General features: G+C 40.0%; 1 protein-coding gene across 2 annotated transcripts in view; it reads left to right on the top strand.

Annotated features, from left to right (window-relative positions):
- The window catches only part of LOC132327071 (potassium voltage-gated channel subfamily KQT member 1-like), a 387,557-nt gene that overhangs the window by 4,448 nt on the left and 360,719 nt on the right, over window positions 1-22,390 (top strand). For both annotated transcript variants that reach the window (XM_059845811.1, XM_059845812.1), the window contains exons 3-8: window positions 1,159-1,255; window positions 6,343-6,483; window positions 12,297-12,407; window positions 12,711-12,806; window positions 13,573-13,701; window positions 15,904-16,066. In XM_059845811.1, coding sequence (XP_059701794.1) covers window positions 1,187-1,255; window positions 6,343-6,483; window positions 12,297-12,407; window positions 12,711-12,806; window positions 13,573-13,701; window positions 15,904-16,066 — 709 coding nt within the window. In that variant the 5' untranslated portion in view covers window positions 1,159-1,186. The remainder of the gene's footprint in view (window positions 1-1,158; window positions 1,256-6,342; window positions 6,484-12,296; window positions 12,408-12,710; window positions 12,807-13,572; window positions 13,702-15,903; window positions 16,067-22,390) is intronic.

The raw sequence follows: 22,390 nt of genomic DNA, 5'->3' as shown, positions 1-22,390 counted from the left end.
CTTACCTGATGGTAAAGACTCCACCCAGGCAGCAGGAATATCAGCTCCTATAGGAAAAGAGGAAGGTGCCTGTGGAAATTCCACGGGTTGGGGTTTGTTAATTTAACTCAAAGCATAGGAAGGATTTCAGTGAAAAGGCCCTGTGTGTTTATATAGGAGCCCAGTGGGTTTTGGGCTCAGTGAAGCATTTCCCAGTGCTAAGTCCAGAGTCACTGTCCTACACCTCAGAATGCTCTCTGAAGCTTAACCCACATCCCTGCAGTGTTATCATTGCTCCACTGAAAAGCCAGCAGGGTCAGGCAAGTCTGAATTAAAAATCAAAACCTATATCCACAAAATTCTTGAAGATTGCTAAAAAGAGCCTAAAATACTTCTAGGGAAGAATTTTCAGGTGATGAATTCAGTGTTCATCCTTTCCTGATTTTCACTGGTTTGTTTCAGGGATAAGACAGTAAGATGACTGTAGGCAAACAAAATTCATTGTCAAAAGAGCAACTAAATGAAATTTTACCATGGAATAAAATTATGCTGAAGAACCATACTTTTATTTAGCTGAAAATATTTGGAGCATATGATTGATTTAGTTAGTCTCCTAAAACACATAGGACTCTATTTCCAGTGATATCAGATATATTTCAATAACTCACACAACAAGGATTTTGGTAATGCCATGTTTGATTCATATTCTGCATTTGGCAAATAGAGAAAAAGGTTTGCTCACATTTATGTTATTAAAGCTTGAAGTTTTCCTTGGAAAGGAGGCATTTAAAGTTTGGAATCATAGAAATTATATCATAGAAATTATAATATATATAATATAATATAATATAATATAATATAATATAATATAATATAATATAATATAATATAATATAATATAATATAATATGTTATATCATTATATTCCCTTGATTTGGTTTGTTTTCCCATTAAATAATTGTTTTCATAGTCAGTATTTCTGAAGAAATTTGACTATAATGAAATGTGATCTAAACACAGAGATGCCTCAAGCTGGAGATGCCACCCCAGGCAGGGGTAGTTCTTGAACACAGCAGTATGTTAGTGGACATAGTCAGTTGTGGGTGGATAAGGCACTATTGTCCTCCAGCATTTTTATGTGTTTATTGCATTTATTGTAATGCTTCACTTTCCTTACAGGGGGATTCGCTTTCTCCAGATCCTTCGGATGCTCCACGTTGACCGCCAGGGAGGTACCTGGAGACTCCTGGGGTCAGTGGTTTTCATCCATCGACAGGTACCCAGCCTTTAAACATCCCCTAAAATTCATTGGCTTCAGTGAATTCTCTCTGTGGGCTTCAAATAATGGTCTGGTGTCTTGGTTAGAAAAGACAGGTGACTGCTAAGGAAGGCAGGAGCCTCTCTTGAAATAGAAAATGTAAACCCCCTCCCTCCAAATTATAATTTTGAAATGAAGGGACTCTCAGGCAAAGATACAGGAATAGGAATAACAGTTCTTTACTAGGAAAAGTAAAAATACAAATGCAATAGTACAAACAAAAGAAAAAAAAACTGACAGTGTCAGAATTCAACCTGATGTCCTGTGGGTCAGGGTGGTGGCAGCAGTCCCATTAAATGGTGGCTGCAGCCCTCCTGCAGTGACAGCTGTGGTTCTGTTGGAGCAGGGATCCTGTAGAAGGGTGGAGTTCTCCTCTGAAGGTCCTGTGGAGCTGTAGATGGGTTTGGTCTTCCTCTGGGAATCCAGTGGAGAAGAAAGCTGCTCCTCTGTGAATCCAGTGGGGAAAAAGGCTGCTGTTGTGCTGTAAATGTCAGACTATATCCAGGTAGAAATGCTTGGCTCTTCCCCCTGGGTGGAGCATCTCATGATGGGATGATGTAATTTTATCAGTCATGCAGTGAGACTCAGTGGCCCATTAACAGAAGATACTTCCCAGAGGGAGGATTGGTTTCTGGAAGAGATAAAGAAAACTGCCCAATTAACAGAAGATAACTGCCCCACCTCTAACAGATGGCAAATAGAATACACACATATCTTACAACCCAGGACAGCTGGTTTAAATGAAATGTTACATTGCAAGAGAAAAAATACTTTAAAAGTCCATCGTGTGTTTCTTCCTCCTTTTAAAATGGGAAGCTATTTTTGACATTCAGGGCAGTGACTAACAGGGTATAAACAAAAGTGTTTGGATTTATTAATTAACTGCTGTACTCTTTGATGTTATCCCTCAGTGCAATTTCTTAAGTGCAGTTTTGTGGACTGCCTTTAATATTGCAAGTACTCTCCACTATCTCTGCAGAAGATGTATTCCTAGCTTGTTTTTCCTGGTGGGAAAACCAAACTCTGGTGGGAAAGCCTTGCAAGAAGAAGTCAACTATTTAAATATTTCTGTTGTGTTCACCTTGAATACAAAGTTTTCTAATTCCTTCTGTAAATAAAAAAAATGGACTGTGTTAGGATGCTGTGTAAGAGAAGTTACTTTATCAAGGGTGTGGTCACAGAGGCAAACCTGGCTATAAATAGATGCATGTCTGCTAAAACTTTGAAACAATTTTTCTGTATGAAATCTCATTAAGCGGGAAGAGTTTAAAAGTTTTTATGGAGATTTAAAAATATTTCGAATTGAAGGCTTCTTTTTGAGTCTCCATGGAATCTCTTTATGATTAGCTTTATTAATATAATGGAAAATTATATCATTGTCCTTGAAGTCTTGCATCTCATGCCACTCTGTGGAGGGCTAATACTCTGCTATTAATCTCCACATCCCACTTGACAGGGTGGTTAACTTGTTTTTATGAGTGTAGATTTGTTCTCCACATACTGACAAACAGTTACAAATTTCCATGCTGACATTTTTTAATTTTCTATTTGGAAAACTGTTTTTCTGGGACAGAGAATGTGTTGCACCTAATCCAAGCCAATAATTTAATACTAAAAGTAAATTTTCTTCCTTTTATTTTTTTCCCTCAGTACAGTAGGAACTTTTATGTCACGATGGCCGTGCAGAAGTGATGCACACCAAAGTGCTGTGGGATAAAGCCTCCTTTTATACTGCACAACAGGATGACTTTTAATGCTCCAAGTCTGTGTGGTCTTCATTTATTATGCTTGCATTGCCTGGGTATCTTGCTAGGGCAGAGCTGATATCCAAATAACTTGATATCCAAAAAAATGTTTGAGAACATTTTTTTCCTGTGGGTGTTCAAAGTTTTATTCAAGAATCAGGAAATACTCTCTCCAAAATACAACACTTAAATCTTATGTGTCACAAGCATAAGTTCAATGGTTTAAAAGGGAAGGAAAAAAAAAATCTTGGAAAATAAATTTATGAGTAAACGCACCTGAAGTTCTGCTTATCCAAAGAAGTGATTATGGTGATAAATAAAACTCCACAGATCTGTAGTACTTATCCAAGCAGATCACCCACTAGCACATTAAGGAAAAAAAAGTACCAAGCACACAGTTCTGTATTGACATTGGACAAGTGTAGCTGAAACCATAACATGGTACCAAACAGAAGGAAAAATGGAACCTTTATTCCTGTCCAGCCTCTAAAAGAAATTTTTGTTTAAAAATAAAAAAAAAGCCAAACCAAAACAAAAACACTTCAGCTGCTTTTTCTGCACAGGCAGAGTACAAAGCCCTCATCTATTTTTGGGTTTTTTTTGACTCTTTTGGAAAATGTGGGCCCCTAAACCCTTAAGCAGTGTGAGAAAATAATTCACATATTGGTGCCCGTGAAAATAGCAAGCACTTGTACCTCCCTGGGCCCTGAAGAGCTTAGTAAAGTTGTCACCAACGATTTCCATGTGTTTTGGAATTTTACATATAGCTCAATTAGCTCACTCAGGCCCAGTTTGGCTAGGATGCTCTTCTATTTTCAGCAGGTTGAGCTTATATACCAGCATTTCTTGCCAAAGGCAACAAAACGTGAGTCAATATCACATGTGGTGGTGGAAAGCCATGGAGAAATCCTGCAGCTTCCTGAAAAGCCAAGTTAGCCACTCAAGCTCCAGCTTGTGAGCCTCTAGGTTGGTTTTACTCCTTCCTCACCTTGCTTTGTGAGGTCTTCCTCTGCTCTTAGGACAGGAGGGATTCTCATATTTTTTTCCAAGTGTTGAACTTTGTATTGTGTGGTCCTTATTTTAACTGAAAATGGAGATATAGCTGAATTTTAAAAATGTGCTGACTCAACTCTCTCAGTATTCAAATTTGCCTTTGTGCCTTTCTTGTTCTTACTGTTTCCTGTGTGTGTGAATCTGAAAGTCTCTGCTGCAAAGAGCCATTTGTTTTAGGCAGCACTCTTTATTCTTAAGCTCTTAGCTAATAAAACCCACATAAATATGTAGTTTTAAGGCCTGATGCCTGCAGAATACCCTTTTGTTTTGTGATCATGTCTCATGAAGCATCTGTTACTTAAAAAGCTTCTGACTCTCCCTTAAATGAAGTATGCATGACATTGCTGCCATTGTTCTTAATAATTAAAGAGTCTCTCTATACACGTGGAACATGGATTGGTGACATTTAGAGTAAGTCCAAGGCAGTTGCATTTTCATCTGGCCTGTGTTTAAAAAGAATTCTGTCTTCAGATGAATAGTACTGGAGCTGAGAGGTGCCAGTGGTGAAATAAACTCAGTAGTTCTGTTGATATTTCAGCCACTTTGAAAGGATTTCTTAAGACTCTGCTATTTTCCTGCCTGCTTCCCAAAAAGCCAGCACTTAAACCAGAATTACTCCAATTATCATCTACAGTCAATTGTGAATGTTGACAGAAGGAGCTTTAAAAAGCAAGTCATATCTACAAGTACACAGTGCTCCATTATCATGAGATAAAGGTGAGAAAAAAAAGGTGACCAGCAGAGAAACTACTGAAACCCCAGGGTTTATTTCCTTTTTCAGCTGCCTTGTTTAGCAAACAGGCCTGCAAAAAGTTAAGGCTTAAATTAAAAGACTTGGCCATGAGTAAGACAAAATACTATCAAAATTCACTATTTAGGTCATCATTAAATGATTAGAGGAAAAGCACCCATTTTTCTTTGTGCCAAGACTACTTAAAGGTTTCCTGAACCCAGATTTTAATTAGTGCTGCAGGAGAAGGAAGAATATTTGTATTTCCTGCTGCTGAATGTTGATACTTGATACAAGGGCTACCTTTGCCCAGAAAGCTCTTACAGGGAAATGAAAAAAAAGAAAGAAAAAAGAAAATCTGAGGGAAGTTTGATGATAAAATGGAACCTTCCCTTACAAACAGTTTAAGAAACATGGGTAGAATATTACAGAAAACCTGTGACATACTTTAAAAGTAGGGGCAATTCTTCCTAGTCAGGTTTTAATTTTAAATGTATGATATGGCAGTATTTTAATTCCCTTATTGGCTGGGCCCCAAGGAGAGAGAAATGACTGCCAAGAACTTAAGGTGCCACTGAAGATGTAGCACAGCACTGTTTCCTGATAAAGATGGCCAAATTTGTGCAAAGAAAATAAAGGAATTATGCATGTAATCTTTATGTAATTAGAATGAGCTGTTTTCCCTTATAACTAGGTATTGGATTTTCCTGAGGGGCAGGTGGATATCTCATTTGGCACTGCTTTTAAAAGCTTTATGTGGTTTTGCATCTGTGACACCACACATTTTGGCTTGTTTAAGTGCACAAGCACTTTCTTTTTATTTTTCCTGAAAACTGTGAGAATCCTGTATCTAAGTCACAGCACAATTCTCATGCCCAAACATCTTTAGAGAAAATGGTATATTCACAAGGACTGTAAAATGCCCTCACAGAAGTCTGCCCTAGCTTTCTTCTTCAGGACCGAAAACATGACATCTACCTAGCGTATTTTATTTTAATGTGAAACTGTTGAGCAGCACTATCCAGTCTCAAGCAGTCTAAATATCAGATACCCAAGTTCACTGCTCAGGTATGGCCATAATCACAAGACATGGCTGCTGTTTCTCAGTGTACTCTTCAGAAAGAGCATTTCTAAAGCTGCTTTGCTACTTTTAAAATGTTTAGACAGTTAGTATTTTGAGTAGACAGTTAAATGGAATGATTACCATTCCATAATTAGGAGAGATGTCCCACTTTACATTTAGCTGCCCCAAGGATCAAGCCCAAAATGATGGATTTTTGAACTATTTACCCTGGTATGAATAAAATACAAGTCAATATTTTAGCTGTTTTACTGGAGCCAAATGTCATACCTGAAATATAACATGTTAATTTTTCTACTGTGATGCAAAAACCCCACAGATATTTGCAACGTTTTACAGGAATGTATATATGTGTGTGTATATATATATATATATATATATATATATGTTTATAGGATGAAAACGTCATATACTTGTTTGTTTTCTCTTTTAATAGGAACTCGTAACCACGCTGTACATTGGATTCTTGGGATTAATTTTTTCATCCTACTTTGTTTATCTTGCTGAGAAGGATGCAGTTGATGAGGATGGAAAGACAGGTTTCTCCAGCTATGCTGATGCCCTTTGGTGGGGTGTGGTAAGTCCTCACCAACAAAATGGGTGTGCAAACAGGGCCCGAGGATTTCTGTTCAAGTTGTGATCTTTTCAGAAAAACCTGGCATTTCCTTCTTTGCAGAATGTATTTCTGTAGGGAAGCTTGACATCCTCTTCAGAGAGATACAAGCAAGAATATCAGAATTCCAATTAAATTATTGAGGTATTAACTTTTATTGTGAAAGCAGGTCAGCAGGTTCTTAGCAGAGGACACCAAATGCTTACAGTTATGAAAAGTAAAATTCATCTCAAAAAGTAAACACATCTCAAAAAAGTAAAAACAAAAACCCTTCAAAACCTATATCACTTCCTTTAAGCTCTACTTAGTTATCTCAAAAGGTGCATAACTGAAAAACCTATTCTATATGTGAAAGTTGGGTTAATGACCCTATTTTTTAATTATCTTTTTATGTAAAACTCACTCTCTCAGTAATAATTTAGACCTTGATGCAGGTGATATGTTCCTGTTTTTTGGTTTTTATCTTTAACTTAAGTGGGGGGATGGAATGTAAGAGAATAGAGATAGTGGAGAAGGCAATCTCACCCCTGAGGAGTTTCAGCTGTACTAATCACAAAGATTAAGAACAGGCCTGCCCTTAATAGGCCACAGCTGTGCCCAATGAGGATGAGTGCTCTAAAAGAGTGGGTTCGCTGGGTGAGGAGAGAGTTGGAGTTTGCTGGCTGTGAGGAGCTGCCACTGAGGAATCACCAAGAAGGCATGGAAGGTTTGCAATAAGATGACAACAAACTTAGATGCTGCTTAAGTCTCTACTTCAATGAAGTACACAGAATTATAGACTATATTATATGTAGCCTGAATCACCACTCTGTAAGTGGTTCACCATAAAAATATTTTAAACATTAAATTCCTGACACTAGGTTATCAAGTATGTATTTAATCTGCAGACTATTACCTATGACTGTGCTTAACAGTACAAACCCAGAAGAATCAAGTGAAAAAAGAAAAATCCACTCAATGGCCAGATGGACCTGATGATCTAAGGTGCTGGGAAGCAATGAAAGCATGAACCAAGCCATGGAGCTATCACTTGTTCAAGTCCTCAGTGGACATGGGATAAAGTTTTAAGAATATGAAACCTCATGGTTATAGCTGTGAAGCAACCTGTGGAGGAAAAAAATGAGTGTCTCAGAAGTAGAGATTATGCTGCATTTTAAAAGAAAAACAGTCAGGGTATAATTTAAAGATATCCTGTGCCAGCTTTGTAAGAACAAACCAGTACTCTTATTCTCACTTATTCTTCCATTATTTGAGCAGTTCACCTCAAACACCAGTGGATCACTTTCAGCATCCAGTTCTATCCATGTATATTCATGCACAAGTAATTTCTGCATGTGATAAAAATTCCATGTGGACCCAGTGTACTCTTCCTACCTTTCCTTGGTTTTGTTTTTTAGTGGTTTTTGGTTTTTTTAGCTCTAGTTTTCCAGAGCTGTTTCATTAGTTGCATGGAATATTTAGGTATGAATCAGAAATACTTCTAATCACTATAAGCTATTGCATTGATATGAGTAAAGAGTAAGAAAAATAAGGTTAAAAAAGTCAGAGTGTGTTTCTACAACAATATTTTGAACTTTGGGAATTTTAAAGAAGTTGTGAAGACCATCAGAGAAGCTTAAAATGCACAGTACCTTGTTGAGATAGATGATTTGGGATCTGTGTTTCAAAGTGTGTGGGTGGGAGATGCAAAGTCTTCAGTGGGTTTTATTTTCCAAAACTTGACTTACTTTGTGTAGCAGCAAGATAAAATCAGCTCTTCTTTCTCTGGCCCTGTGAGGAACACTGTTCAAATTGTTGTTCAAGCTTTTCAGGCATCTAGGGCTCCTCAGCCTTTAGTGAGTCACGGTGCAGGTGCAGTTCACAGCTGGGAACAGGAACAAAGGACAAAGTGAATCAGTTTCTTTTTCTTTTTAAATCTCCTGGAACACAGAAACACAGATGTGGAGTTACTAGGGAGTGAAATTTGATTTTTGCTTTTGCCTTTCAAAACTGAGCCGTTGGAAAAAAAAAAGCTTGGTACCAAGTATTTGGAAGTCTTACGTGTCTGACAAAAACCACAGAGTATGTTATGGGGAACATTTTGCTTTGAGGAGAAAGTGCAAGCTTGCTGAACTTGATACAAATGACCTGAAAGGTTTAAATACAGGCAAAAGAGAAAATAAAGAATGAATGAGAGTTGGAATTAATTGCTCACTACATTCACCTGCTTCAGTTAAAGGTAAGGATTTTTCCTCCTAGATTTGGCAGGCAAACAGGTCAAACTGCAAAGACACATCAAAGGCTTGTGATTCACACGAAGCCATTCTCAGAAGTTGTAGCATGTAGGGCACATGTAAAAGCACTTCCAGCAGCGTGGTCACTCTGCCAGAATTGCAGCCCGTGTCACAGCAGTTGCCCTGTCCCTTTTGGGTGTTTTTGTCCTTGAGGAAAGAAGAGCACATTGGAGGTTTCTCTTCTGCTGGCCCTCCCTGCTTGCCTCTTGCTGCTTTTAATGCTTATTTGCTTTCCTGCAGACTCGGCTATTCTGTACCACTGGACTGGAGTTAAATACTTGCTCTAGTGAATTGGTGCTAACTGGCACAGATACTTGGGATCAACTGCTCAGAATTTCCAGCAGTAAATTTCCATGCCAGAGGTAGCAGTTGGAATCCCTTTCTATTTAGTGTGGTTTTTTGAGGAGTACAGTTCTGACTCCTCAAAACCTGAGGACACCTGTCTGTCTTTAAACATCTGAGCAGCCCTGTTGACTTCTACTAAATCAGAGTTCTGCCCTTTTTGAGGCACACATGTGTGTGTTCAGAGCCTGTGTGCAGAGCTGGAATGTGCCATCATAAATCCCTGTCACAAGAGGTGTCACTTTCCAGAGCCCAGCTCTCCAACATTATCTGCTCAGAAATACTGATAACTTTGGGATGTAGGAGTGGGAAAAAAATTCTTCTGTGATTAAGAAAGCCAGAGAATTACATTGTTTATAATCCTGTCCATGTATTCAATGTGCTAATTAAATTACCATCAAGGAACCCTCTTAAGGTAGCCAGGGGAAAACTTCCTGAGACATGCTCAGGCACCTGCAGGAATCTGCCAGCCAAGTGCCTGCTGTGGAGGCGGAAAATTCATCTTTTCTGTGGTTACAGCTTTCATGTTGTCTTCCATAGTAAAATTAAGGCAGCTCAGCATTACTGCAGCTTGGTTTTGAGTCCGGGGTGCTGGAGAACTTAGTGAAAAAAACCAACCAAAACCACCCCCAAAAAACCAAGAAGCCTTTCATTAAAAAAAAAAAGGGGGGTGGAAAGAAAGGGAAAATCACTGACTTTGGAGGGTCACTTGGGTACACTGAGGAGCTGAAGTGCTGTTAAAGAAACAGCTTTAACTTCCTCCACTGCCCAGAAACACATGCTGCATTTCAAAGTTGAATTTGGGGGGGGGGGGGGTCTTATTTAATTTTGGGGACTGGCAAACTCATTGTCCTGCTGGTAGCACACAGCACCTGAGTCGCTTGACCAGACACATTAAATCTGGACACACACCTGTCAAGGAAGAGCTCCTGCTGAGAGCAGTTTGCAGTTCAAAAGAACAATATTCATTCAAGGATATAGCTACTACAAAGTGGTTTTCATCAAGTGGAGAATTCATGATGAATAAACACAAATATAACTATTTTTTGGAACTTGGAAAACTAAATTTGGTAGTAGTTGGTAATTTTTTCCGTGCAAATCTTTCTTCCAGCTCTGAGAGTAGGAGGAAACATATTCTTCCCATGCCTTTATTGCTTGATAGTTTCTTCTGAGAAGACTATTTTTGCATAACATCTAAGCATTTGTCAGCAAGTTTTTCCATAAAAGGCAGCCTCTTTATAGTCAGTGTAAATTTACATATTCTTTTAAGTCTGTTTTGGCTGTGTTTCTGCTACCATTCAAGGCAAAGTGAAGGGGAGGGGGGGTCTAGGTTTGGGGCTGGTATGTCCAAATAAAAGTACATTTTTTCTATTTACTGCTCTCCCCAGTGGTTAGTATTGATGACAGAGCTCTTCTGTTCCTCACCAGAAGCTTTTCACTTCTCAGGGATCCAAGCCATGTTTCTCACACCATTTGATGGCAGCATCAGAGCTCTGAGGATGCTGAAAACCCAACACCCCTGTGGTCCAGGGTCTCTGTTTTAGACCATGGTCACCATGGTCTGTGAGTCTTGTCCTGCTGTGACCATGGTGCTGAGGCCCCTGTCAGGTGGGATTCCTGTGGCTTGCTGTGGGTTTCAGCTTTGGGATCAGCTCATATCCCCTTCCATTGGGCAGCAGGGGCTCCTTGTTACATGACAAACCTTTCTGATGGACCAGCTGCCACCTGGACCCTCTTTTCCCCCTGCACCAGGTCCTTCCTGACCTCTGGCTCATGATGAATTCTCTTTCATCCTGCTGGGGCTCTCCAGGAATAGCCCCAAACCTCTGTCCCACTCAGGTCCTGCCTCTGGGGCTGGCCTGCCACCTCTGCAGCAAGCCTATGTAGAGCCAAGTCCCTACATGTCCCAGACCTGAGGGCACTAATTGACCTAATGACCCTGACCAGCATGACCCCACTGGTGGTGTTCCACACACATTATTTCAGCAATATTTCAACAGTATTTCAGCACAGGAGATTTCCACCCATAGGATGATGCCCTGCTGTTCTCTCCTCCCTGTGGGCTCATGTGCTGACCACTTGATCCTAATCCTGACCTGTGGCTTGTCACACCTGCCTCATTGTGCTGCTGCTTTGTAGCCCAGAGTCTGGGGTGGACCTGGCTGCACTTTCTGCTTCTGTATTGCTTGAAAGGTCCTGGGTCCTGACTGGAGAGGTGCTTCCCTGCTGGCTCTGTTGTCTCCCGTGACTGTGGGCTCCTTCTCCCTGGCCCTGAGAAGCAATATCAGAGCCATGTTTAAGCACCTTGTGGCTTAAAAACAAATTTGTGTGGCCAGCTATTGTTGCAAATCATCCCCAGCCAGTGAATAATGTGTTCTGACTCCATGATTTCAGAAGGCTGAACAAATGCTTTATTCAGCTATATATTATATATATAAAAATCATATATATTTAACATATGTAAGTATATATATAATTATATATTTAAGTATATGTAATATAATTATATGTATTATATATTATATGCTTTATTAAGCTATATTGCACTAATACTATACTAAAGAAAAACCTGTGACTGTCTCCAGACTGTCATGACACAGCTTTGACCTAACTGGCCAATCAATCCAAACAACCATCACCTGTGTCCAATCAACAACTCACTCTTGGTAAACCATCTCCATAACACATTCCACATGTGCCAAACAACAGGAGCAGCAGGTCGAGATAAGAATTGTTTTCTCTTCTTCTCTGAGCTTCTCACTGCCTTCCCCAGGAAAAATTCTGGGAGAGAGAATTGTGTCTCTCTGTGTTCAGAGAAAGTGAATACCAGAGCCAGGTCCTGTGTTTGTTGGGGAGAAAGAAAGCAAGCTGAGCACAGGTCTTAGCTGTGTTCAGGTCTAGCTCTGCTGGCAGGCTGATTTTGGGAGATGATACATCCTGGAATGGTTCTGTGTTCCTCCTCTTGCCATGAGGGTTCAGTTGGGATGAGTTAGTTCTGTCCTTTTTCACTCCTCTCAGCACAGATTTCCTTATCCCCAAATCCACACACTCGGTTCACACCTGTCTCCTGATACTTCACTAATTACTTCCCCCTTCCATTTTTTTTTTCTCATGCTTTTTGGAGGAAAAAAGCTCTAAAACAGATGTTTCTTCCTGGTGTAGGTAACAGTCACAACAATTGGCTATGGAGACAAAGTTCCCCAGACGTGGATTGGGAAGACAATAGCTTCCTGCTTCTCAGTGTTTGCCATCTCCTTCTTTGCCCTGCCAGCTGTAAGTGGAACTTGAATCTCTTCATTAAAGGTGTGTGCACCTCGGTGACTTCTTCTGGCTCCTGTAACCTGTGGATCACAGCAATGAACTTGTGCTGTTTATTGAAGTTACACAATTCTGCTGTTGATCTGCTCAATTTCAGGTTTATTTGTTGGGATAACTAGAACTCTGACAGGGTAGACATTTGAAAATTCATTTTATAAAGTCTTTCATTAAATGGCAGTTTATTCCAAGTGTGAAGTACTTTATTTAGGTATGTGAAGCTATATACATGTTTTAATAGTAATTTTGTTATTTTGTTAGGGTATTCTGGGGTCTGGTTTTGCCCTGAAAGTACAGCAGAAGCAACGTCAGAAGCATTTCAACAGACAAATCCCAGCTGCAGCTTCCCTAATTCAGGTAAGGCCACACCAGGAAAATACTAAAATACCTCAGAGTTTATTGGGGAGGGAGTATGGCCTGGAATTTCAAGTACTGAGAATCACCATTCCTAAATTTATTATAGATCTATAAATTGTGTTTAGCCACTTTGTCATTTTGATCCACATCAGTAAGTAGAGAAAATGAGATCATTGCCTCTCCCTTTCTGGAAGCTGTCTATACCTGCTATTCACAGGCATAATGACACTAAATGGATGCAGTGAGGATATGTAGTGAAATACTTAAAACATAATGAAAAATATTCATTATGATATTTAATTCATAACTTCCTTTTCATGTTCTTTTAGGTCCTGTGCATCTGCCAAATCCTGAAGTGATGAGTGTACAAATACATGAAAAAACACACTTGTTTTTAGAAAAATCTCCCAACATAACATTCCACAAGATAATATAAAAAATTAAATCGCACAGTGCACAAACATTCATTGTGGCACAGTGCAGGAAAAAGAAAACACAGCAGTCAGTGGGGGATTCACTTTTATGGGGGTTGAGTTTGATTTACTTGGGTTTTTTTTTGCTGTGGGTAGAGTTTGATCCCAGCTCGTGGGGGGAGCACACTGAATATCTCTGTGTGATGCATATCCTGGTGCAAATTGCACCCACCATGGTTGTACTCTATCAGGAGTGGTGTTTACCTGGACTGAGGGCTTTGTTGTCAGTTGGATTTGCTGTGCAGGATCCCAGTGACTGCTCCTGCACTGAGGTTCTTTGGGTTCCTTTACAGACCCTGTGGCGCTGCTATGCAGCAGAGAAATCCTGCACCTCCACAGCCACCTGGAAGATCTATGTGACAGCTCCCGTGCAAAATCCCAAAAAGTCTCCAGCGCCATCTAGTCCCGGTCTGAGAAAACAGGTGACAGCACTGGCAGGGCTGGCTCTCTGCTTGCTTCTCATTTTAAATTATGATTCACTTGTCAAAAAACCTCGTGAAGGGCCTGAGCAGTTTGGACACCTGAAATACATTTTTTTTCCCTCCTGCTACAGCCCAGTTAGTTTTGTTTTCCTTCAAATATTCTTGAGTAAAGAATATCTTCTAAGTGAATTTTCCTTCTTGGTCAGACAGGTACCAACTCTCCATTGTTTTATCCCCTTGGGAGTCTCCTACTTTCTCAAAGCACAAAGCAATGGTGCCACTTTCCCATCCTGCATTCATTTTTCAAGGTAGTTCATACTAGAAGAAGGAGCAAGCCAGTTTAAAAATTTATGTTCAGGCTTAACATGAGGCTGACAGCAGTTACTCCTCTCTGAAGTACTCCATGCTGCTTTTATTTCTTTAGAAATTAGGGCAAATTCCTGTGGAGGGATAGAATGTAAGAAAATAAAGGTAGTGCAGAAGGTAGCCTCACACCTGAGGAGTTGCAGCTGTACTAATCTCCAAAGATTAGGAACAGGCCTGCCCTTCATAAGCCACAGCTGTGTCTAATAAGAAGAGTGCTACAAAAGAGTGGGTTAGCTGGTTGAGGAGGGAGATGGATTTTGTTGGCTGTGCTGTGAAGAGAGTTGGAGTTGTTGGCTGCGAAGAAGAAGGAGTCAGTGCTGTGAGGAACTGCCTATGAGAAATCACTGAGAAGGTATGAGAGCTTTGCAATATGATGACAACAAATTCCCAGGCTGTGAGTGCAGGAAAGGGGAAGAGTGTTTGTCTGCAAAGGTGGAATTGCCCACACCCAGGTCTGTGGTGTCATTGCCAAGCTTGCCAGAAGGACAGAGTCTGCAGCAGGTCCAGCTTAGGGACCCAGCCTTTCCCAAAGGATGGTCAAGGCCTGCCTTAGGGCAGTGGCATCCCACTGGAGCCTGTTTCCCAGGGAAGAAGAGCTGTACAATTCCCCCTGGCACATGGAGGAAGCTGAAGCAGCCTGATCTGTGTGCATGTCTGTGTTTTGGGGTTAGTGTGACCTTGTTTTGTCACAGCTGGAGGCAGGAAAAAATGGAGCAAAGGGGTAAAGCAGAAGTAAGACTCCTGTGTGTGTTGCTGAACAGCAAGCAATCCATGGCTGGAAAGATGGGAAAAGTATATTTTCCCTCTGTTTTCTCTAATATATTATTTGTCTGAACCTCCCTGTGCCCTGTGAGCACTCAGTTAAGAACACAGTAATGGTTCTTTCACCTCTTACCAAAGGATCCTCTTCTCTTTTTCTTTCTTGGTTTGTGACTTCTTATTTTAAGGTCTCAAATACACACTGATCATTTTATGTACGTTGTAGCATTTTGTTCTCCAGAAGACACCTATTTTGTTTTCCTGCTATAAGAGCCTGTAATCTTTGCTTTTAGAAGTATTTTGATGCATGTCAGTGCATCCACTGTCCACAACAAATACCTATTTCTACCATTTTTCCCCCATTTAATTTTGAATGTGCGTTTGTTTAACTGCTGCAGAGCAGAAGAAGGAATTCCCAAAGTCTGAATCTAGGCCATAACAAATTAAGAATTGGCTAAACTTTAGATCAAGTAGCCTTGTCCGATATATGAATATCTTGACTCTGCAGCTCTTTCTGTTGATCCAAACCTTAATTTTTCATTTTAAAGTAACAGTTATAGTGTGTTTTTTAGTCTGTCTCTAGGCTTCTAAATTCAGGAGAACTGTTTGGAGGCAGGAGGGATTTCTCTTCTTCTGAGGTGCCTAATTTAGCCTTTTTGGTAGAAGTGAAGTTTTCTTTGGTTGAATATGCTGTATGGGGCCTCGTTCATAGTTCAAAGTCTATGGTTATGTTGAATCAAAGCTTTAGAAAGCTATTCCTGACAAGGTGATATATGCTGAAGTCATTAGAATTTTCTATGACTTGAGTTTTGGTGCCAGTTTGAGAAATTTTACTAATGGCCTGATTTTTCAGAATGTTCTAGTTGCCTTCTGAGAATCAAATTCCTACCAAGTTTTAGTTCATAAGTCAGAGTCAGACACTTTAAAATCTTAAACAAAGGTTGCAGCCCTTTCACTGAGTTTCAGTTTCATCCTTTAAATAAAAAGCATTCAACCTCAAGTGAATTCACTGTACAGTGAAACTCACATGTGCACTTGATGGCATCTTCTGAGATCATTCCATTCCTACTCTCACAGGCCAGAAGATACAGAAGAAAAGGGAAGCTGGGCTGTGGGAATGGCTCTGCACCTGTCATAAACCCAGGAGAAAATTCCTTGTCTGTTCCCCAGATCACTTATGATCACATTGATGAGCAAGAGGACAAAAAAGATGTGTCCTTCTACATTGGTGAACCCAAAGGTAACTTACTCATGCTCATTTATCATTTTTCAAGAGACAAACTTATGAAGAGTTGATGTGATGAAGAGAAGAGTTTTATGAAAAAACAATTCTAAGCTAATCAGTAAATAAAAATGCCTTCAACCAAGGATGGTTGCATAACAAAAATAGGGGGACACGAATGAAAGGAAGTCTTTAATTCATATAGTGTGAATATCAGAAGAGCTTGCTTTATTCACCATCAATTAAGATGTTGGTTATATTGTTCATTCTTCTTTTTTGAATTATTTCAGAGGTGGATGGAAAGCTTCCTCAGGTCTATCCCACCTTTTAACTTTACCTCCTTCTGAAATAAGGAAAGATAAACCAGGAAAAATATTTCAACTTTTTTTGCAGCCCCCTCTTAAACATTGTGCAAACAAATTGTGATAAGAAAAAGCAACTATTACAACTATTTTTATGCCCACATCAGCTAAGAGGTTTTGATAAGTGTTTTTTTTTCTCTTGCTTCATTTAAAATATTGTTTGTTTATATAAGCAGTGGTTGTATTTCAACATGGAAACTGTCTGAAGTTCACTGCACAGTTAACATACTTGCTTTGTCTGTGAAATTCTTTCTTTAAAATTAAGTTTGTAATGGAAATATGAATGTTATAGTGTGAAATAGAAAATTGTATTGCTTACTATAATAGAAGGTTTTCTAGAAAGCTGATTTTCCCCTTTTGCATTGATTTTCTTTGTCTGATGGGATCAGACAAAGAAAATCAAAGCAAAAGGGGAAAATCAGCTGGTTCTGGATCTGCTACAACTCGTAATCTGAGTTCTGTTCCATACCCAGAGGCATTTCCAGTGCTTTTAGGGTTCTGGGAGAGGGCATGAGGTGTATGATATTTATAACCCAAGTTTCTGCTTTAACTCCACATCTCATAACAATATTGTGTTCATTCTCAGCATGTTTATTGGGATGGAGCAGCTTCCCTTGCTGAGCATGTGGCAGCAGATTTTCCTGAATGTATTTTTGTTGTTGTGATGGATGGAAGTAGCCAAGTGTTGAGCTGCTGGTAACAGTCCTGGGGCCACTGAGATGTTGGGGACTCTGCTGGCTGTACTCAGCTCTGCCAGTGTATGTTGGTTCACTAAGGCTCTGTTCTCTCAATGGTCCTGGTTAGTCTGAGCAAAGCTCTGTGTCACAGGAAAGAGTAATGAGACAAGACTGTATCTGTTTCTGCCTGACAGGAAAATGAAAGAATATTCCCCACTTTTTCTGAAAATGTTTTCTTCTTGTAATTTCACTCTAACTGGTTGAATTATTCTTACTCTGAGAGACAGCCATGCCTATTATTCCCTTAACAATTAAATTTTTTCTATTTTTCATTTTCTTTCACGTTTTGACACTTAGCCAGTGTCAGGGTTAAATCACACTCAATTTAATTTTCCTGAAATTCCTTCTGTTGCAAATCTTCCAGGAATGTAGCTGGAGAACTCAATTTCTCAATTGACTGAACATTCTTGACACCTCTCAAAAGTTTAAGCCTGATTTCTCTCAGTGAAGTTCTCCTTGCCAGAATTAATAGGCTTCTATTCCTGGGGAGTGGAAGTATTAGGCTTCCAGCCCGTAAATGGGGCTTTTTTTTCCAATCAAAAAAGCTGAAAGTAGAAAAGGCAGAGAGGATCATCATTCAAAAAAAGTAATTGAAAGGGGCCGTGCCAGCTTCTTCTTGAGTGTTGCTGTAGTGGAATATTTTATTCATTGCTGGTGGAGGCTGGATGTTTTGCAGATGATGGCAAACTGCAAGGTTGAATCAGATCACTTTTCTAGGCCTGACCTAGGAGAGCAGAGCTGCTGCCCTAAACCATCTCTCTTTCCTGCCCTAAACCAGCTCACGTGTGAGAGAGGGTCTGTAGGAAGGCCTAAAATAAATGCCTGTCAGGAGCAGGCAGCACAGTAACAGTCACACTGATAAAATTCCTTGTTTTGGGCAGAAATAGATAGAAATGCAGTTCAGGTATCCTTGAAAAAGGAGATATTTGCCTTAATTCAGCAATGGCATTATGTGAACACACCTTTTCTCCTGGAAATAGAATTTTCCTAATTGTTCATGTATCCACATCCACCCATCTTACACTTGGCTTGCTCAAACCTTGCTTAGGAGGCAGATCTTCCCAAGCTGGGCAAAAATGCTTTATTTCTATGAAGAAGGCTGGAGAAAGGGAAACCTTACAAAACAGATGATCCACATAAAGGTTTCTGAGAGGCTTCTGTGTATGTGGAATAAAAACCCCATGTATTGGATAGTGCATAACAGAGAAACAAGACCTTTGTTCACCAAAAGTGGTAGAGTTTTGAAACAAAAACTTGATAATCTAAGAGAAAAATAACTCCTGCCCTCTGCACTGTGCATGGGGTTCTGGGTGTGACTCATGAAAAATGATCTGTGGCACTCAGAATTTGTCCATCTTCACAGAAAGGGAAAGGCCAAAATCTTCCACAATAATAGTTTCCTTGTTGGAAATCAAACCTCTCAAAATGAAGTTATTTAGAAAGAAATTAATAAGGAAAAACTAAAACAAACATAGAGATTTAGGATGTTCTAGAAAATAAGTGTGATGCTGAGTCATAGAATGGGTTGGATTGGAAGGGACCTTTAGGATCAAAGAATCCCGGAATTATTTGGGTTGGAAGGAATCTTGAAGATCATCCAGACTCATGGCCATGGGCAAGGATACCTCCAGTATCCCAGACTGCTTCAAGCCCCTTCCAGCCTGGCCTTGGGCACTTGCAGGGATGGGGCAGCCACAGCTTCTCTGGGCACCCTGTGCCAGGGTCTCCCCACCCTCACAGGGAAGAATTTCTTCCTGATATCTGATTTAATTAGGTCCATTTTTAGTTTCAGACCATTCCCCTTGTCCTGTCACTGTTTGCTCATGTAAAAAGTCCCTCTGCAGTGTTTTCACAAAGTCCCCTCAGGTGCTGGAGGGCTGTAATGAGATCTCCCCAGAGCCTTCTCTTCTCTGGGCTGAGCAATCCCATCTCTCTCAGCCTGTCTGTACAGCAGAGGTGCTCCAGCCCTTGGAGCATCTTTGTGGCCTTCCAGTGCAGTATTTTTTTTTTTTTTTTTTTTCCATGGGTGTCTGTTTCTTCAGCTAAGGAACTATTTCATGCCAGGGTGTATGATTTAATATTTTCATGCAGTGATTTAAAACCCTCAGTAAGTTCATACTTACCTGAGATTATATCCATAAGTATTCTCTGTATTCCTGAAATTAATCTTTACCTGTACTTTTGGCTGTCCTCCTCTGCAGCAGGGTCTGTTATCAGGATGGCAAGATATTTGCAAGCCCTCTGACATTTTTAATGTTCCTGTGAGGTTTAAAGAAGGCACTCAAGTATGAAGATTGGAGTTAATTAGAAGAGTGAGTGGCAGGTCACAGAGACTGATCCATACAGAAGGGAAACAGCATTTTGGTGTAACTGGAATTTTCTAGATGCATTTTGAGTTTTCTCTTTAAATATCAGTTATTCACCACAATGGATTCTTCACAAAATGAACCAAACGGCTGTTTCATGGTGCTTTTTATTAGGGAGGAAAAAAAATATTAGAAATCTGAAAGTTTTTAGACCTTGAAGGGCAGCCTCCTGGGACAGCTCCAGCAGATGGAATGTATTATTCTCTGTCAGCTGTTGTAGGTTGTATACACAACTCATTATTGTTAGATTTGTCAAAGTCACAAGACTCTCATAGTGATAAATCTCTGCTGGGCTAAAAATAAAATTCCCTGTTTATCACAGTGCTTTTCTGTTTGATTTTTGGAGTTTCTTGTGTGCTGATGTATGCACAGTTTAAAGCAAAACTGCACAAAAGCAAATTTTTTACCGAGAGTGGGGAGGATACTTCAGTTTTCTCTGACCCCCTTACCTTTTTTCCCCCTCTCATTTAAAGTGTGCAGTAGTGTTAATGTTGATTTATTCTGTCTGTAATGCCAGTCTGGATGCTGACATTCCAGCATTCACCTGTCTGGAAATGAGCTGGTTTTTCCCAGAGACTGGTTGCATTTCCCATTGGGAAAAGGGGCTGCTTTCCCTTACTGGTGCAGATGGATTACAGTCTGCAGTACATATAAAGAAGCAAACATTTTAAGTGAAGTGGATTCAGAGAGTCCAGTGCTGACAAGCTGCGAGAAAGGTGAGAAAAAACACGTGGCCAAAATTAACAGAATAAAGCAAACACCAAAGCTTTTGAGAGTCTGCATAACTGTCAGGAAGTCTGAAAATCATAAATATAAAGGCATGCACCAAATCAGCATGAGAAAGTATCCAGATACCAGGCTTCTGACAAATGTCATGCTCTCAAGAAGGTGGGTTTAGCAGATGGTGGTGGCTTTGCAGTGAGAATTTGTGGTCAGCGCAGAGCTGTTCAACATCTCCATTTGTCTGTCAGTTCAGGACTTGTACTGATGGTACTTGCTCATGTGTGAGAATTGTGGAAACACCTCTCTACCAGAAAGTTTTCAGTCTTTACTGGTTCAGCCCTGGCTGCCCTGAGTGAGAACTTCCAGTGAATTCTGTGCTTTATCTCTCATGGCCAAAGCTGATGACAGGACTGGGGGTGGGGATGGGGCGAGGGGAGGTGCAGGAAGAGATCAACTAACTCTGCCAAACCCAATCTTACTTCTGATTAAATCTGGCAGCTTTTGAGGTTTAAAAATTTTTGTTCTGCATTTATTCAACTCCCTGTTGTGCCTGGTTTAAGACCAGGGTTTGGATCACTGGTCACGTCAGACTTGAGCAGGGACTTTGTACCAGATGTTCCCAGAGACCATGGCAGGGCTGTGTAAGGGAAGGTGTTTGCAGCTGCCTCAGGCTTTTTCTAGACACTGTCAGCACAGCAGTGGGGGGAAAATAATCATGAGTTGAAAAGTGAAAATATCTATGCGTGCCTCAGCATAGGTGTTTTGTTTCCAAAATGACTATTTCAGGTAACTGTTAAAACATCAAAAATGTAGAAAATTGGAGAAGCAAATAAATTCTCTTTGAGTAACTATATTGACTAATAATGACACAGATGCAGCTTCTTAAAGTGAGATTATAAATTGACCTGATAAATTGTAAAGTTTTTGGTAAGCTCTTTCACAGTACTGATGCAGCCCTGATAATTTTTACTCTGGGACCCAGAGCATACATAGTCTTGCTGTGTGAGGCTCAGGGCAAGAGAAGGAAGGAAGCAAATCCAAGACCCTGTCATAGAAATCTACTCTTGATGACAAAGTCAGAAATTGGATTTCTCTTTTGATATGTTTGAGGAATCAGCAGAATCTTCTCACTAAATGCAGGCCCTTGTGGGGTTTTCACGACATCTGTGTTGGAAGATCCTATTGACTTAGCCAGCCTTGGGAAAAAAAGAGAGAAATGAAATAAGGTTTTTCAAGAATGGAAAGTCAGAGTTAATAGAAAAAGTGTGGTCAAAAGTAGGTTAAGAATTATTATACTGTGTTCTGTGTCAAAAAGGTAGGCACACATTATAAAAGTAAGGACTGGAATTTAGTGCTAGAATAACTGAAATCTTCACCTAATTAGTCTAGATCTAATTGTTACAAAAGAGATTCAAATGCAATGGTTGGGGGTTTTTTTCCTTCATAATTAAAAAGCTGCAACTACAGTAAAAATTCAATTAAAACTGTTGAACTTGCTTTTAAAATTCTGCCTGTTAGGCTGGTGTTTATCCTCATTTAGTTCCTGGGTATAGTTTGCTGCAGAAGGAAGAGGGGAAGTACACAATGACTTGTTGAAATCTCATGTCCTTAACAGGGAGGAATATGATGTTTGTGGTGACAGTTTCTCCTTTTCCTCCTGGGATCCACTTGGGGTCACTTACAAATGTTTCCTAACACCTTTGACGTATTTCCTCATTGCTGTGCAGCTCCAGGTTTCATCAGAATTTACCATCTTATCTTCCCTTTTAGGTGTGTGAAATAGAATTTCTTTCTTCTCTGTTACACTTAAAACCAGTTTTGTCCTGCTTTAGGACTGCTTTTTATTTTCACTGACCATTGGTGAATTGTTTTTTGCTGTGGGGGTCTCCAGTGCCAAGCCTGTGCCCCCTCTCTTATCTCCTGCCTGTACTCACACACTGCATCCTGTGTTTCCACTTCTCAAGGCCTCTGATATTCTGCCCAGCCTGTATTTCTGTAAACTCTGTCATTATTTGGTTGTAAATATCTCATCCTACTGAAATAACTACTGCAGATACGAAGCCATGGTTGTGCAACACAAAGATAAACAGAAGTAAAACAAGATACAGACACCTGCTCAGTTAGAGAAATTGCTGCCACAGCTAAATCAGGGTC

The sequence above is a fragment of the Haemorhous mexicanus genome, chromosome 5 (genome assembly GCF_027477595.1).
Source record: "Haemorhous mexicanus isolate bHaeMex1 chromosome 5, bHaeMex1.pri, whole genome shotgun sequence".
Lineage (NCBI taxonomy): Eukaryota > Metazoa > Chordata > Aves > Passeriformes > Fringillidae > Haemorhous > Haemorhous mexicanus.
The sequence above is the reverse complement of the archived record's forward strand: the minus strand, read 5'-3'. Positions and strand labels throughout refer to the sequence as shown.